Source organism: Loxodonta africana, chromosome 1 (genome assembly GCF_030014295.1).
Source record: "Loxodonta africana isolate mLoxAfr1 chromosome 1, mLoxAfr1.hap2, whole genome shotgun sequence".
In the NCBI taxonomy this organism is placed as follows: Eukaryota; Metazoa; Chordata; class Mammalia; order Proboscidea; family Elephantidae; genus Loxodonta; species Loxodonta africana.
The window spans coordinates 214,787,118-214,805,996 of record NC_087342.1 but is presented as its reverse complement, the minus strand read 5'-3'; the positions used below and the strand labels follow the sequence as shown (position 1 = coordinate 214,805,996).

The 18,879-nt window shown below is 37.5% G+C and overlaps 1 protein-coding gene across 5 annotated transcripts in view; it reads left to right on the top strand.

Annotated features, from left to right (window-relative positions):
* The window catches only part of SHPRH (SNF2 histone linker PHD RING helicase), a 102,720-nt gene that overhangs the window by 75,030 nt on the left and 8,811 nt on the right, over nt 1–18,879 (top strand). For 4 of the 5 annotated variants that reach the window (XM_064291874.1, XM_003403884.4, XM_023550835.2 and 1 more), the window contains 3 exons: nt 8,150–8,242; nt 9,143–9,229; nt 15,609–15,787. In XM_064291874.1, the coding sequence (XP_064147944.1) occupies nt 8,150–8,242; nt 9,143–9,229; nt 15,609–15,787 (359 nt within the window). Of the gene's footprint in view, nt 1–8,149; nt 8,243–9,142; nt 9,230–15,608; nt 15,788–18,879 lie in introns of those variants that run through there. The other variant, XM_064291876.1, reaches the window with a different exon arrangement.

Below are 18,879 nucleotides of genomic sequence, written 5' to 3'. Positions count from 1 at the left end.
CCCTGCCTTTTCTGTCACTGTTTGTGTCTGCCACTTCTGTAACCTGTCACCTTTTTTGACTTCTGTCACATTTCTGCCCTATTGTCTGCCACTTTCTCACTGAAACAGCTGCTTATTGTATTCTCAGAGTAACCTCCCTCTTCAGACTACCTGAAACTTCCTTACTCAATGGTCACGTCTTCCTGTTGGAGTTGAGAATGAGATCCTATATAAAATAAAGATGGCTCTATGTGAATTACTAAAGCATTATTTCAAATTTTAGAAATATTAGTTCAAACTATTCCTAACCCCAGACATTTTTTCTTTTGTAAAATTGTTGATTAGTAAGTCTCTGAGTTTTAATAACTGATGCTGAGAAGTAATTTTCTGATTCATTGAAATTTTGCATTAATCTGAAATGGTTTTCACTAAGTATTCATGTCAAGACTCTCAGACACAGCATATAATATATATAGTTCTTATTCATATAACTGATCTGCAGATAAAAGATATTTGGAGATGAAAAGAGTATTAAGTAGTATTAGACTTTTTTTTAGTAGTATTTTTAGAAATAAGATTTCACAATGTAAGAAATCCTACTGCTTGATCATACAAATAAAACAAATATGAGGATCACAAATGTTCCCTTCGATAGATGCATTTAATTTAAACAAATAAAACACTAAGACTGTACCTACCCTAATGACTGTGTGACAGTATTCCTAAATGACCCTTGGAACCTACTGGGCATTTCACAAAGTAAACAAAATTCCCCTTGCAAGTTCTGACAACTGCCAGGCATTTGGGATGGTGAAGTAGGCCTGTTGGCAGAACATACACCCCACGTGTTATGTTCCCTGTGTCCTAAGTTTGGCTGCATTTCATTCAAAGCAGTTTGGCCAGTGGAACCCTGACCCTATAATGGAGAAGGTTCTTTCGTCATAAAAAGTTTCTGTCTCGAAGAAATTATGCTACGTGGATAGAGCCACAACAAAACTGTCCACCATCCCCCACCCCCACCACACACACACTCACACACAGACGTACACTTGCCTCATCCTCTCAAACTTTAGGGTGTCTGATAGCCAGCTGGACGCTTTTTAAAATAAAGATTTCTTTTTTCCAGACCCCACCTCCTCAAGTTTTGATTCGTTAGATCTAGGATATGGTTCAGGAATCTGGACCATTTTTAACAGAATCTATTGATAAGGGAAATGTCTTATATAGCTCTTTTGTAGAGAAAAAAACTTAAAAAAACAAATCTATATTTCTACATCTAAACATTCAGAGAAGCCTAGCAATACTATGTAGAATTCTACTGTGTAAAATCTTGTTTCTTTTTTTTTTTTTTTTAGTTTTTGTTTAATTGACTCAAAGGTGGCTTGTGAAATCTGTCTCATACTTTGTAAATACTACTAAAGTAAACATCTGAGTGGAAAAAAAAAAACTGATTATAAAATTATGACAGAGTTTAGAGTGGTCATAAAATAATTTGGTAAATGTAGTCCACAAGTGATTATATTTAAATATGTTTATTTAAATATTTTTATGTGAGATACTTTTACATGAATATTCCAAAAAAACCCAAAACCCATGGCCCTCAAGTCGATTCCAACCTGTAGCGACCCTATAGGACAGAGTAGAACTGTCCCGTAGAGTTCCCAAGGAGCGCCTGGCGGATTCAGACTGCCGACCTTTTGGTTAGTAGCCATAGCACTTAACCACTATACTACCAGGGTTTCCTGGTAAATTTAGAATACGATTGGGTATTTTTGTTAGAGAATATCATGAATAAACATAATTACATAAAAATGATCTATTCACTGGCCAAAGAAGCACTTGTAATTCTGTGTTAGTAAGGACGATAGTTTGCAATAAACTGAACATGCAGTAAAGAAATAAGACAAACTATAAATTTTCTTTATAGAACTACCTTTATAAAAACTTATCCTTTGTGGAGTGTAAACTTCAATAAGATGTAGAGAGAACGTCATTCGTGAGGCTGGGACCTTGTTTTATTTACCACTGTCTCCCCAGCATGTAGAATAATGGCTGGCATGTAACAGGTACTCAGTAAATGGATGGATGGATGGATGCATGGATAAACGAATGAATAGTGTTTATATATAGTCCTTCTAAGAGCCTTTAGATCCAAATAAAATTTTTAACTTTTTTGCAACTGCCAACTTTCCTCTTTGAAATAATTATGCAAAGTGTTTTACAAAGGACAGGATAATATTTTTGTAGCCTGGTATAATTGTAAGATTTCCCACAGTCTAGGTGGAGTTGCCGTTAAGCTATATTCAGGTAACAACATGTGAATGTTTGAAGAACCTACAGCACTTGCTCCAGATACATACTTAAAAAATATTCCTGCTTTGTGAGACCAATCATACAAATTGCATAACTGTACTAAATTGTATCTGTCACTACCAGTGTGGGTTTGTAGCATGGTGAACAAGTGCAGACAAAAATAAAACAATGTTAATCGATCTTACTCAGCTTAAAACTACTATGGACAGCTCGGGCACATTGAAGGAGTTAGCAATATTTCAAAAAGAAAAATCCAGAATAAATTTAATGAAAGTCAGATAATATGAAGATAGAAAATTATTTTCTCTGTAAAAACCAAAAACCAAACCAGGTGCCGTTGAGTCAATTCCAACTCACAGCGACCCTATAGGACAGAGTAGATCTAGCCCATAGGGCTTCCAAGCCTTTAAATCTTTACAGAAGCAGACTGTCACATCTTTCTACTGCAGAGTGGCTGGATTCAAACCAGCAACCTTTTGGTTAGCAGCCGAGGACTTAACCACTGTACCACCAGGGCTCGTATGCAATAATTTAAAAAACCAGACCAAACCCATTGCTGTCGAGTTGATTCCAACTCGTAGTGACCCTGTTGGACAGAGTAAAACTGCTCCATAGGGTTTCCAAGGAGGGTCTGGTGAATTTGAACTGCTGACCTTTCAGTTAGCAGCCTTAGGTCTTAACCACTATGCTACCAGGGTTTCCAGGCAGTAATAGGAAACATTGTTCAAGTTATTTGCAAGCTATGAACCACCAAGGAAACTTAAAGAAAAATCTATTACCTATCACCAAATACAATGCCCACTTGGTCATATTACTGATTAGAGAACATAGTTCTCTTTACTGGGGAGAAAAAAAAAATCTAAGCTGTGTAATTTTGTCTTCTTTAAAGTGATGTTCCTCAGATGATGTCTGCAAAAAATCTCTAGTCTCAAGACCTTCTATAAATTGCAAAAATAAAGCCAAGTGTTGACTAAAAGATTAAAATGTTATCTGTGTGCTGTTTCAGAAGTGAGTAGCCCACCTCTGACAAAGCAGAAATTCAGCCTCTGTGGCAGAGAGCTCAGACTGGGCAGCATTTGACCCTACAGCAGTTAGAGGCCCTGTAGATACAGTACCATGCAGTTCTAGGGAAATGCCATAATTCAGAGGATGAAGTTCACTTGGGGTAAATACAGTCCTGATTATATTATAAAGTAATAAGTTATTAAGGTCCCAGAATCACAGGCCTCGTACCAGTGCCCCTAAAAGTCATGTTCATCTGTAGGAAATAAGGGTAAAAACTGTATTTACTTTTTAGTAGAAATGATCTATAAAAAAGAAAAGATAAAAATTCAGAAGAAAACAGAATGACACACAATGAAAAGTAGAGTTCTCCATATTCCCTTCTTTGCCTTGCTACTGTGAGAAATTTCTGTTTTTAGTTATAGGGATCACCTATATGCGTTTGACTACCCCCATTGCTGCCTGACTCTTAGCAGCCCTATAGGACAGAACGGAACTGCCCCATAGGGTTTCCAAGGAGCAGCTGGGGGATTTGAACTGATGACTTTTTGGTTAGCAGCTGTAGCTTTTAACCACTGTGCCACCAGGGCTCCGTGCCTTTGACTATATTTTGTTCTTTGATGTATTAACTTTAGACAGTACCTGATGACTCTGGAGAGACTGATCATTCCTGACAACTTGTCCAAAGTATGTAAAATGCAGCCTCACCATCCTTGCTTCTAAGGAGCATTCTGGTTGTACTTCTTCCAAGACAGATTTGTTTGTTCTTTTGGCAGTTCATGGTATATTCAATATTCCTCACCAACACCACAATTCAAAGGCATCAATTCTTCTTTGTTCTTCCTTATTCATTGTCCAGCTTTCACATGCATATGATGCAATTGAAAATACCATGGCTTGGGTCAGGCGCACCTTAGTCTTCAGGGTGACATCTTTGCTCTTCAACACTTTAAGGAGGTCTTTTGCAGATTTGCCCAGTGCAGTGGGTCTTTTGATTTCTTGACTGCTGCTTCCATGCATGTTGATTGTGGATCCAAGTGAAATAAAATCCTTGCCAACTTCAATCTTTTCCCTGTTTATCATGATGTTGCTCATTGGTCCAGTTGTGAGAATTTTTTTTTTTTTTTCTTGATGTTGAGGTGTAATCAACATAAAGATTACAGCCAGGAAAACCCCATGGAGCAGTTGTACTTTGTAACACATGGGGTCACCATGGTTCGGGGGCCAACCTGATGGCATTTCGAACAACGTGTGTGTGTGTACATATATGTAATATATGTGTATTATCCATATAAAATCTTTAATAAATGGTCTTCCAGTGACTTCACTTATTGCTGTCGAGTCAATTCCAACTCATAGCGACCTATAGGACCGAGTAGAGCTGCCCCATAGGGTTTCCTAGGCGCGCTGGGGGTTTTGAACTGTCAACATTTTGGTTAGCAGCCGAGCTTTTAACCCCACATCAGCAGGGCTCCTCCAGTGACATAAAGTAGTCTGGAAACATGCATATTAGTTATCTCTTCTGTTTGATGGAAACTAAGACTGAGCTACGTCATTAGCTCAAATACTACTTGATTACTTTATTTGACTTCTTTCAGTCTACTAGACATATGGCAAAGTAACAAAACCGAAGTCTTCTATCCTTTTAACACATTTAATGACATTTCACTTAAAATTTAGGTTCTCAGAATTGTGCAGTAAGAACCCAAGACTGTAGAACTACCTTAATATTTTCTACCAATCAAATATAAGTCTGTGATAAAAATAAGTTGGCCGAACCTATTAGAGTAGGTAAAAATCGACATGACATTTCTGATCTTTGTTGTTGTTGTGCCCTCCAGTCAATTCTGACTTGACTTTACTTTTCTGATCTTTACTTATGCTAATAGATAACCTCTTGGCCAAACTTCATAATAAATGTACTGTGTTGGTCTTTGGTGCTAATGTACCTCTGCTGTTTTCTCAATGCCTTTACCTCCTACCGCAGCGTCTGGAGCTTTTACTTTTGTATTTTCCAAAAAGTGAAAGACTTACTATGTTGATAGCTTTACAACCCTGTTTTGTTTTGGTCTTTTTGATTAAATTACAAGCAAGGGAGCAAAGATCTTCATAAAGATTTCCTGCAATATATTAAATATTATAATGCTCTTGGCTACATACATCATCTGTAGAGTGGAAAAGCAGCAGAGGCACTGACTTGAGCTGAGTGGTCTATAGTTGACTACTGCCTAGAGAGAACAAACTCATCTATAAAGTCAAGTGTTAGGTCTCACTTAAGGTTGGGCCTTGGTCATCGATGTGCCAGAAACATGAGGAAAAACCAAGCATTGATCTCAGAGTCGGACATGGTAGATACACAGCTGGCGACACTGAAGGGACAGATTAGAAGGGATGGAAATGAGAAAAGGAACAAGAGCTTCAGAAGAGGTCAGAGGTGCTTATAATTAACTGCAGCTTTATCAACTTAATATACTAAAAATTGATCTAGCAGTTTTGTGGGATTTCTATTCCCATGCACTCTCCTCCAACATATATCATTCCAGCTTAACTGTGTATCTGTATGTTTACTGATTAAAGCTAAAAAACAAGCTTAATTGGACTGAGGCCGCCAGTTTACCTGACTTGAGAATTTTTGTACTCGTTAACACCTTACCCAGGAATAGACATTTCCTTATCCTTATCTTTGTTGCCTTTTCTGTGATCCCTCCAGGTCTGGCTGTTTGTAATCTATCCTATTCTTCCTGTTTTAATCTCTTTTTAACAAAAGGAGATGTTCTGTTCTTTTCCTACGTGGAGTTAGCACCCCAGTTTGGAATCTCACTTTTGATAGTTAATTTTGCCTTCTTCTTTGCATACTTGTTAATATTTAATTTTATCTTATTTTTGAAAATCTGATAGGTGAAAGGAGGAATCAAAATTTCTGTTGATAGTTAAATATTTTAGCATTTTTAAAGTGCAATTTGATAGGAAGTCTGCCAAAATCCAAATACCTAAAAGATTCATTTAACCTTTGAGTAACAATTCCACTTTGAGCTGTCTATACAACAAAATATTTAGACACATACTCAGAGCTATAAGTACAGTCAAAAAAATTATAATAGAAAAATGGAATAACAACCTAAAAGCATATCACTGAGCAAATATTTAATAAATTATGTGCATATCGTAGAATACTATATAAAAATGAGATAAATGTATAGGTCCTACATGAAAACATTGCCAAGATATAATGCTAAATGAATGGGGCCTGTTACAAAACCTATTTAAAAATATATATATTGGTAGAGTATGTGTATTTTTTGTGTAGGCTTTTAAAGTGCATAGTGCAGTCTAGAAGAGTAAGTGCCAAATTCTTAATGGTGTTTAGAAAAGAAAATGAATTGCGGATGGGACATAAAAAGAAATTTAACTTTTTTGTATCATATATACTTCTATTAGTTTAATTGTCCAATAAGTGTATATTGCTTTCAAAATGAAAACCCTGTAAAGAGCGTGGATGTTTCCATCGAAACTCCTAAATCCTGAGTTTTATGCTGATTTCCTATGTTCTCTTTGCTGTTGAGAAAATTTTTAGACTGAAATGAGTCCTTTATGATACATCTTTTTAATCTTCAAGTATAATTGGAAGTCTGTATATCTAGAAAAAGAAACACAGAGTCAGCATTTTAGTATGAGTATTTTAAAACTGTTACATTGTAACTCTATCTTGATAGCATAAATTAGTATAGCTTTCTTTTTTTTTTTTTTTTTCTTCCTTGTTTGGTTTATGTTTTTACCTTCTAGTGTCTCTTCATGGAAAAGCGTTTTGGTGGCGTGGGGAGAGGGGAATGCTGCTGTGAAGTATCTTTGTTTCCTTTGGGTTCGATCCGCCCTCCTTGTGGTATAATGTAGGCCATTATAGTGTTCAGTTCAGTGTCTCAGAAAGATAAAAGTTTGAGTGTTTACAGTTTGCAGGGTACTGGGCTAAATGCACATAACGCCTTTTGTTATTTAATCCTCACAACAACCTTTTGAAATAGATTTAATGGTCATCTCTGTTTGATAGGTGAGGAAGCAAGTCTTAGCAAGGTTAAAAATTATAATAATAAGATTTAGAACAGTTAGAACCCATGTAACTAGTGAGTTGCAGAACTGGGATTTGAACATCGATCTATCTCACTCAAAATGCATGCTCTTAATCTCTATCCCACATCATCTCCCAGAACATTCCAAGAGGACGGCTTTCAGTGAGGTCTACAAAAACACTTGTTGTGTTTTCCTCATTTCTCAGTTTCTTATCATTTCCTCATTTGCATATCCTTATGATAGAAATGGTTTTGGAAGATGCAAAAAGCACTCTTTAAGTGTTTAGCTTTGTATAAGTCAGCCTCATTGCCCAATGGACATCATTTTTACCCCTGTCATCGTTCTTTGTAATACCATTGAGAGAAAGGACTCTTCATTGGCTGGATCCTTCATTGTTTGCTTACACTGAAGTTTTGGTTCATTGTGTTCTTAACATTCCTAGCACCATAATGTCTGAAATGAGTGAGACTAAGTGAAGGATGTTTTTGAATAAAAATTCTGCTCATCTAAGGTAACATTTTGTAGCTACAAGATATAGCCACTTCACTAAACGTAATGTCGGCTCATATCGCTGTATGACTTTCTGGTGATTCTGTGTGTAAATTCCATGACTTCTCCAAATTGAGACTAAAGGAGTATTCCAACAAACAAAATAGGAAAGAGTAAACACATGCACCTGATAATTTGTTTCGATGAGCATATCCTTTTGATAATATTTTGCTTTGTTTTCCCTTACCGTTTTTGACTAGATTTTATTTGTAGTGATGAGTTTTCTTCTTTGTGTTCAAAGGGCAGCCATTCTACAAAAGTGGAAGCTGTGGTCAGAACTCTGATGAGAATCCAGCTTAGAGATCCAGGGGCAAAAGCTCTCGTTTTCTCAACGGTATAATCCACATTTTCGTCCTCTGTGTTAACTTACACCAGTTCTCTGTCTCTAATCAGTTTATATGAAAGAACTTATTTTTCGTGTTTGCCATAATATAGCTGAGATTTAGAACTACTCAACAGTAATTTTTACCTATTAAATTATTTTTCATGTCTATAAGATAGAATTATTTTTAGAGAAATTTGATGATACTTCATAAGGTAATTTCTATAGATGCATTTCATGTTTTTATATTTTATTTAGGGATGTTTGGGGGGGGAGCCTTGGTGTTGCAGTGGGTAAAGCGCTCAGCTGCTAACCAAAACGTTGTTCGTTCAAACCCACCAGCCGCTCCCCAGGAAAAAGAGGCAGTCCGGTTCCATAAAAGTTATAGCCTTGGAAACCCTATGGGGCAGTTCTACTCTGTCCTATAGGGTCGCTAGGAGGCAGTCAACTCTGAGGCAAAGGGTTTCTTATTTATATTTTAGACAGTGGAATCTGTAACCTTGAAAGTCTCATTTCACAAATAAATTTGGTTCAGAAAAAGAAAATTCAAGTAATCTAGTGAATAAAGTAGTAAGTCAAAATTCTTGTTTTCATTTTTGAAAGACAAGTAACCACACCCATTAAGTACTCAGTTTTTTATGTTCTATTATTTATGTCTATCATAATTGAGTTCTTAAAGATACTTCCCGCCTTTAAGTGTAAGCTGTCATTTGTTGCGGGGGTGGGGGAGGACAATACCACTACTCTTTCAAGGTAGAGGTACATAATATTGATAGTACTAGATTTGAGGGTTTTGTGTTTGTTTCATGTAATCCTAAAGTACAAAAGTTATTTTGATTTAGTCCCTTTTCAAATCCTCTTTTTGAAAGCTATGTGTAAATATTGTTTTTCTTATTGTTTTATGTGTTCTAGTGGCAAGATGTATTGGATATAATTTCAAAAGCCCTCACCGACAACAACATGGAATTTGCACAAATCAGCCGCGTTAAGACATTTCAGGTATATCAAGAAGATTTTTCTTGTGTTATTTGGAGTAGATTCAGTTGCACATTGAACCTATTGTTAACTAGCTTACCTCTGTTTTTTTGCCTTTTGTCATATAAACCATGTAAACAGGGTTTTAGTTCTTAATTGATGAATTATGAAATTAACTTTTAAAAGCAAAGTAGAGGAACTGTAGTTCTTTTCTATTCAGTTATATCTACAGCAACCCTAGATTCTTACCTTCTTTTCATCTTTTTTAAGATCTTTTGGTTTGAGGCCCTTTTCTTGAATATAGGAAAAGATTGTCTATGCTATACTTCTTGAATGGACCAAAGGCCTTATGCTCCTTAGGGATTAGGTTCTAAATATAGCGCATCAGGTGAAACTGCATAAAGTCAAAATTGTCTTCCCATCACACTCAGCGCAGTGACTGGTGCACACTCAACAGGCACAAAGAAAAGAAGACCAACTGAGAGTTTAGAAGATTTGTGTCTCTTATCTTGCACTCACTCTAGCACATTATTTCTCGTTATCTTTTTCCTCTAAGCCCATATAATTTTTTTCCATTTTTTTTATTGTGCTTTTAAGTGAAAGTTTACACTTCATGTCAGTTTCTCTTACAAAAACTTATACGCACATTGTTATATGACCCTAGTTGCTCTCCCTACAGTGTGGCAGCACACTCCTTCTCTTGACCCTATGTGTTCTGTGTCCATTCAACCAGTTCCTGTCCTCCTCTGCCTTCTCATCTCGCCTCCAGACAGGAGATACCCACATAGCCTAATGTGTCTACTTGAGCTAAGAAGCACAATCCTCACCAGTTATCATTTTCTGTGTTATGTTGTTGTTGTTGTTGTTAGGTGCCGTCGAGTCGGTTCCAACTCATAGCAACCTTATGCACAACAGAATGAAGCACTGCCCGGTCCTGAGCTGTCCTTAACAATCGTCATTATGCTTAAGCTCGTTGTGGCACCCACTATGTCAATCCAGGGTCTTCCTCTTTTCCACTGACCACGTACTCTGCCAGGCATGATGTCTTTTTCAAGGACTGATCCCTCCTGACAACATGCCCAAAGTATGTAAAACGCAGTCTCGCCGTACTTGCTTCTAAGGAGCATTCTGGTTGTACTTCTTCTAAGGCAGATTTGTACGTTCTTTTGGCAGTCCACGGTATATTCAATATTCTTCTCCAACACCACAATTGAAAGGCATCAGTTTTTCTTCAGTCTTCCTTATTCATTGTCCAGCTTTCACATGCATATGATGTGATTGAAAATACCATGGCTTGGGTCAGGCGCACCTTAGCCTTCAAGATGACATCTTTGCTCTTCAACACTTTAAAGAGGTCCTTTGCAGCAGATTTACCCAGTGCAACGTGTCTTTTGATTTCCTGACTGCTGCTTCCATGGCTGCTGATTGTGGATCCATGTAAAATGAAACCCCTGACAACTTCAGTCTTTTCTCTGTTTATCATGATGTTGCTCATTGGTCCAGTTGTGAGGATTTTTGTTTTCTCTATGTTGAGGTGCAATCCATACTGAAGGCTGTGGTCTTTGATCTTCATTAGTAAGTGGTTCAAGTCCTCTTCACTTTCAGCAAGCAAGGTTGTGTCATCTGCATAACGCAGGTTGTTAATGAGTCTTCCTCCAAACCTGATGCCCCATTCTTCTTCATATAGTCCAGTTTCTCATATTATTTGCTCAGCATACAGATTGAATAGGCATAGTGAAAGAATACAACCCTGACGCACACCTTTCCTGACTTTAAACCACTCAGTATCCCCTTGTTCTGTCCAAACAACTGCCTCTTGATCTATGTAGAGGTTCCTCACGAGCACAATTAAGTGTTCTGGAATTCCCGTTCTTTGCAATGTTATCCATAATTTGTTATGATCCACACAGTCGAATGCCTTTGCGTAGTCAATAAAACACAGGTAAACATCCTTCTGGTATTCTGTGCTTTCAGCCAGGATTTATCTGACATCAGCAATGATACCCCTGGTTCCATGTCCTCTTCTGAAACCGGCCTGAATTTCTGGCAGTTCCCTGTCAATATACTGCTGCAGCTGTTTTTGAATGATCTTCAGCAAAATTTTGCTTGCGTGTGATATTAATGATATTGTTCTCTAATTTCCACATTCGGTTGGATCGCCTTTTTTGGGAGTAGACATAAATATGGATCTCTCCCAGTCAGTTGGCCAGGAAGCTGTCTTCCATATTTCTTGGCATAGACGAGTGAGCACCTCCAGCGCTGCATCCGTTTGTTGAAACATCTCAATTGATGTTCCATCAGTTCCTGGAGCCTTGTTTTTCACCAATGCCTTCAGAGCAGCTTGGACTTCTTCCTTCAGTACCATCGGTTCCTGATCATATGGCACCTCTTGAAATGGTTGAACATCGACTAATTCTTTTTGGTATGATGACTCTGTGTATTCCTTCCATCTTCTTTTGATGCTTCCTGCGTTGTTTAATATTTTCCCCATAGAATCCTTTACTATTGGAACTTGAGGCTTGAATTTTTTCTCCAGTTCTTTCAGCTTGAGAAACGCCAAGCATGTTCTTCCCTTTTGGTTTTCCACCTCCAGCTCTTGGTACATGTCATTATAATACTTTACTTTGTCTTCTTGAGCTGCCCTTTGAAATCTTCTGTTCAGTTGTTTTACTTCATCAATTCTTTTTGCTTTAGCTGCTCAACATTTGAGAGCAAGTTTCAGAGTCTCCTCTGACATCCATCTTGGCCTTTTCTTTCTTTCCTGTCTTTTCAATGACCTCTTGCTTTCTTCATGTATGATGTTCTCTCTTATAGTCCAGTCTAATCTTTGTCTGAAGAGTTGGCTTCAGGAATGGTTTTAGTTTTGGGCTAACAGAGAGTTTGGGGGCCATGACCTCTTGGGTCCCTCCAATCTAAGACTATTAAGTCTGGTCTTTTTAAGAGAATTTGAGGTCTGCATCCTACTTTTCTCCTGGTCCATCAGGGATTCTCTGTTGAACTCCCTGTCAGGGCAGTCATTGGTGGTAGTCAGATACCATCTAGTTCTTCCAGTCCCAAGCTGATGGAGTCTCTGGTTTATGTGACCCTTTCTTTCTCTTGGGCTCATATTTTCCTTTTGTCTTTGGTGTTCTTTGTTCGCCTTTTCCCCAGGTGGGTTGAGACCTATTGATGCATCTTAGGTGGCTGCTTGCTAGCTTTTAAGACCCCAGACACCACTCTCCAAAGTGGCATGCAGAACGTTTTCTTAATAAACTTAGTTTTGCCAGTTGACCTAGATGTCCCCTGAAACCATGGTCACCAGACCCCTGCCCCTGTTACTCTGTCCCTCGAAGTATTTGGTTGTATTTAGGAAGCTTCTTAGCTTTTGGATTAGTCCAGTTGTGCTGACTTCCCCTGTATTGTATGTTGCCCTTCCCTTCACCTAAAATAACTCCTGTCTACTATCTAATTAGTGAATACCTCTCTTCCTCCCTCCCCACCCTCATAACCATCAAAGAATGTTTTCTTCTATGTTTAAACCTTTTCTGGAGTTCTTTTAATAGTGGTCTTATACAATATTTGTCCTTTTGCAGCTGACTAATTTCACTCAGCATAATGCCTTACAGATTTCCTCCATGTTATGGGTGTTTCACTGATTCATCATTTTTCTTTATCGTTGTGTAGTATTCCATTGTGTAAATATACCATAATTTGTTTATCCATTCATCTGTTGATGGACACTTAAGTTGTTTCCATCTTTTTGCTATTGTGAACATGGGTGTGCATATATCTATTTGTGTGAGGGACCTTATTTCTCTAGGATATATTCCAAGGAGTGGGATTGCTGGATCATATGGTACTTCTGTTTCTAGCTTTTTAAGGAAGCACCAAATCGATTTCCAAAGTGGTTGTACCATTTTGTATTCCCACCAGCAGTGTGGAAGTGTTCCAGTCTCTTCACAGCCTCTCCAACATTTATTATTTTGTTTTTTGGATTAATGCCAGCCTTTTTGGGGCGAGATGGTATCGCATTGTATTTTTGATTTGCATTTCTTTAATGGATAATGATCAGGAGTATTTCCTCATGTATCTGTTAATTCCCTAAATGTCTTCTTTGGTGAAGTTCCTGTTCATATCCTTTGCCCAATTTTTAATTGGGGTTATTTGTCTTTTTGTTGTTGAGGTTTTGCAGTACCTTCCAAATTAGACGCTGATCAGATTTGTTGTAGCCGAAAATTTTTTCTCAATTTGTAGGTTGTCTTTTTTACTCTTTTGGTGAAGTCTTTGGGTGAGCATAAATATTTGATTTTTAGGCGCTCCCAGTTATCTAGTTTCTCTTCTGGTATTTGCGCATTGTTAGTTATGTTTTGTATTCTGTTTATGCCATGTATTAGGGCTCCTAGCATTGTCCCTATTTTTTCTTCCTTGATGTTTATTGTTACAGATTTTATATTTAGATCTTTGATCCGTTTTGAGTTAGTTTTTGTGCATGGCATGAGGTATGGGTCTTGTTGCATTTTTTTGCAGATGGATATCCAGTTATTCCAGCACTGTTTGTTTAAGAGAATATCTTTTCCCCCAGTTAACAGACTTTGAGCCTTTGTGAAATATCAGCTGCTCATAGGTGAATGAGTTTATGTCTGAATTCTCAATTCTGTTCCATTGGTCTATGTATCTGTTTTTGTACCAGTACCAGGCTGTTCTGACTACTGTGGCAGCATAATAGGTTCTAAAATCCGGTAGTGCGAGGCCTCCCACTTTGTTCTTCTTCTTCAGTAATGCTTTACTTATCCGGGGCCTCTTTCCTTTCCATATGAAGTTGGTGATTTTTTTCTCTATTCCCTTAAAATATGACATTGGAATTTGGATCGGAAGTGCGTTAATATGTATAGATGGCTTTTGGTGGAATAGACTTTCACAATGTTGAGTCTTCCTATCCATGAGCAAGGTATGTTTTTCCATTTATGTAGGTGTCTTGGTTTTTTGCACTAGTGTCTTGTAGTTTTCTTTCTTTTGGTATTTTATGTCTGGTTAGATTTATTCCTAAGTATTTTATTTTGGGGGGGGCTATTGTAAATAGTACTGATTTAGTGATTTCCTCTTTGATGTTCTATTTTTTAGTGTAGAGGAATCCAGCTGATTTTTGTATGCTTATCTTGTATCCTAATATTTTGCTGAAATCTTCTATTAGTTCCAGTAGTTTTCTTGAGGATTCTTTAGGGTTTTCTTTGTATAAGATCATATCATCTGCAAATAGAGATACTTTTACTTCTTCCTTACCAATTTGGATGTGCTTTATTTCTTTTTCTAATGTTGAACCATGTAACGTTGAGCCATCCTCTGCATACCTTCATACCAGATGGTATGAATCCCACTTGGTCATGGGGAGTTTTTTTTTTTTTTTTATGTTGTTGAATTCTATTGGCTAGAATTTGGTTGAGGATTTTTGCATCTAAGTTCATGAGGGATATTGGTCTATAGTTTTCTTTTTTTGTTGTGTCTTTACCTGGTGTTGTTATCAGGGTTATGCCGGCTTCATAGAATGAATTTGGGAGTATTCCGTTCTTTTCTATGCTCTGAAATACTTTTAGTAGTAGTGGTGTTAGTTCTTCTATGAAAGGTTGGTAGAATTCTCCAGTGAAGCCATCAGGGCCAGGGATTTTTTTTGTTGGGAGTTTTTTAATTACCTTTTCAATCTGTTCTTTTGTTATAGGTATACTTGGTTGTTTTACTTCTGTTTGTGTTAGTTTAGGTAGGTAATGTGTTTCTAGAAATTTGTCTATTTCCTCTAGGTTTTCAAATTTGTTAGAATACAGTTTTCATTTCTGTTATGATTCTTTTTTAATTTCAGTTGGTCTGTTGTGGTATTACCCATGTCATTTCTTATTTAAGTTATTTGCTTTCTCTTCTGTTTCTGTTGTCAGTTTGGCCGATGGCTTATCAGTTTTACTGATCTTTGCAAAAAACAGATTTTGGTCCTCTTAACTCTTTCAGTTGTTTTTCATGCTGTATTTCATTTAATTCTGCTTTAATTTTTATTATTTGCTTTCTTCTGGTACCCGAGGGTTTCTTTTGCTGTTCTGTATTTGTTCAAATTGTAGGGTTAATTCTTTGATTTTGGCCCTTTCTTCTTTTTGGATGTGTGTGTTTAAGCCCATGTAATTTAATTTACATATATCATATGCATTACTTTGTGATTCCACTATATATTTTAAAGAACAAGAGAGCTTATGTGATACTTTTCCTTACAATTAAAGTCGAGCAGCATGTTTACATTTTCTAAAATTGATAATTTTACGTTTAATTTTCTTATTGTTTTTCACAATGATCTAGATACCACTAAGCATCTTTAAAGTGAGCTAAAACCTACTGCTCTTATTTTTAATTGATCCAGCTAAAATTAAAATGTGCCTTTCTTTTTTAGGAGAACCTGTCAGCATTTAAACATGATCCCGAAATCAATATTTTGCTGCTGCCCCTGCACACAGGTTCTAATGGACTAACTATCATTGAAGCAACTCATGTTCTTTTGGTGGAACCCATATTGAACCCTGCCCATGAGCTTCAAGCCATAGGGAGGGTACATCGAATCGGACAAACAAAGTAAGAACTGAAATTAGCACCAGTCATATTTATTTCAAGTTTCTAAGATGCCAAGTCAGATTCTTCTAATTATGTTTATCATAGCCTATTCAATTTTAATTACTTCCTTATTTATTAAATGTTTTAAGAATATGGCAAAAAGGTAAGTTGAGATTTTCAGCCCTCCTTTCTCCAGGCAGCAAACCCCAAAATTCTCCCAGAATTTTATCTTCCTTCCATCAAAACTACCCTAATTGCTTCACCAAAGAGTCTTCCCTCCTTCTGAAACTATCCTGATTGCATCATCAAATAAATTTTGTTAGAAATACTTAAGATAGTTACATAATTAAAGGCATCCATCATGACTTTAATAAGAATTTATTTTTGTCTAGAGTACCCTATGATTGAAAGAAGGCATACCTCATGCCTTTTTAAGTTCTTACCCTTAGGAAGAGACATGGTCATAGGTCAGCTCTAAAGAGATAACTAGATTTAGTCTAGGGCTCAAAGGAAATCTAACAGTGAATATTTTGTGGTGTATATTACCTTCACGGAAACCCTGCCAGCATAGTGGTTAAGTGCTACGACTGCTAACTAAAGGGTCGGCAGTTGAATCCAACAGGCGCTCCTTGGAAACTCTACGGGGCAGTTCTACTCTGCACTATAGGGCCACTATGGGTTGGAATCGGCTTGACGGCACTGGGTTTGGTTTTTTGGTTTTTTACTACCTTCACACAAATATCAGAGTGTTGAAGATTATCCTTGATAAGGCCTCCTAGATATATTACCTCCTGGAGGTTAAACTGCTTGAATATTTTTTAAAAATGCTGCCATACTAAGCATTCATTAAATAAATATTTATTGAGTACTGACTGTCAAGCACTATGCTAAATACTGAAGATCCAAATTGAGACATAAAACTCATCCAGCAAGGAAGTTACGATATAGTACAGGAGACAGATGACTTAAAATACTGCAGTGAGGTATTATTGTATTGTCAAAATACAATAATACAGTTACTGTGGTAACAGAAAAGAGGGAGTGATCACTTGTGCCCGAGAGAGTTAGGGAAGACTTCATTAAATTGAGTCTTGATGGAATGATGATTTCAAAGTTGGGTAGGAAAGGTGCTGTCATAGCCAGAGAGGAGCTGCACATGCAAAAAACACAGAGGTGATAAGCAAGTATTTCTTCATTCTATAAGAAGTTTGGAATTGCTGGAGTATAAAGTGTGAGAAGAGGAGTGGCAGGAGGTGAATGCCTTATATGCCACACTATGAGTTTTGGACTACTCTGTAAGAAGTAGCTGGGAGAGCCAATGAAGAGTTAATTTTAAGCAGGACAGAGACATGTTCATCAAACAAATCCTTTACAAAATACGGCAAAATAACAACGTAATAAATGCATGTTTGTTCTCAAGTACTACCAGGTGTCCTTTAAAATGCAGTTTTGCCATACTTGTTTTTTGTTTTTTTTAAAAAAAAAACATTGACTTCTTGTCCTACCAGTGTTTCTTTGAAGCATAGACTGGACTCATCTCAGATTTATGACTACAAATCTTAAAAAGCCATTTAGCACTACCGGACAGTCCTACACTTCCCTAGTAAATAGGTTTTTCTGCTTTCTGCAGAGACTGTCTTAGGTCTTCCCTATCCTCCTCCCCACTCTTGGCTGATGATCTTGCCTCATACAGGGAAAGTAGATACAGTCAGATTAGAAGCCCCTCATCTTTCTGTTACCAAATTCGTCCATCTATCTGCATCAGTACCACATACCTCATTCAATACATTTTTATAGGAGCACCTGTGTGCCAGGGCACTGTCCTAGGCTTGAGATGCCCTCATGGAGTTTACATTCTAGTTGTAAAAGGTTGGTAGAGGGGCAAATCGTAAACAGTAAAAACATATTGAATATATAGTATGGTATGAGCTAGAAAAATTGATCAGAGTGAGGAGAATTAAGAGTACAAGGGGACAGGAAGGAAGGCCTTATTGAGAAAGTAATATTTGAGCAAAGACTTAAAAGAGATGAGAAAACTAGTCATGCAGATATCTTGGAGAAGAATGTTCAAGCACCTAGTACAAAGGCTGGCAGTTAGGAGTTTGCCTGGTATGTTTAAGGAGTGGCAAGGAGGTCAGAGTTGATAATGTAGAGTGAGCAAAGGGGAGAAGAATAGGACATGAAGTCAGAAAGCTTAAGGGAACCAGATTATAGAGGGCCTAAGAGGTTAAGGAGCCCTGGGGTTGCAGTGGTTAAGCACTCAACTGCTAACCAAAAGGTCAGCAGTTCAAACCCACCAGCCAGTTTGAGGAAGAAAGCTGTGACAGTCTGCTTGCATAAAGATCACAGCCTTGGAAACCTTATGGGGCAGTTCTACTCTGTCCTATAGGATCGCTGTGAGTTGGAACCGACTCCACAGCAGCGGGTTTTGGTTTTTTGTTTGTTTGTTTAGGAGGCCACTCTGAGGACCTTGTTTTTCTCTGTGTGAGATAGGGAGCCATGTGAGCAGAGGAGTGATGTGATGTAACTTAAGTTTTGAAAGAATTCTTCTAAGTGCTGTGTTGGAGGCTGGGGATGGGAGCAACAGAGTAGGAGCAGAGATACGGATTAGGAGGATATTGCAGTAACACAGGGGAAAGTTGAAGGTGGTCTAGACTACAGTGGCAGCAGTGGAAATGGTGGGAAGTGGTCAGGTTCTGGATATATTTTGAAGATAGAGGCAATAGTATTTGTGGACAGACTGGTCACAGGGTATGACAGAGTTAAAGATAACACCATGATTTTTGACCTGGAGAAATAAGAATAAAGTACCCATCAGCAGAGATGCAGAAGACTACATGGTGGAGATTGGCGAAGGAAGAACAGAAGTTCAATTCAGATACAAGTTTGAGATATTTATTAGACATCCACAGAGAGATTTCTATTTTGTAGTTGGATAAACTTGGATCCACTGTCAACACTCAAAGAAGCAGCAGTCAAGAAATCATATTGCATTGGACAAATTTTCTGCAAAAGACCTCTTTAAAGTGTTGAAAAACAAAGATGTTACTTTGAGGACTAAGGTGCACCTGATCCATACCATGGTGTTTTCACTCGCCTCATATACATCTGAA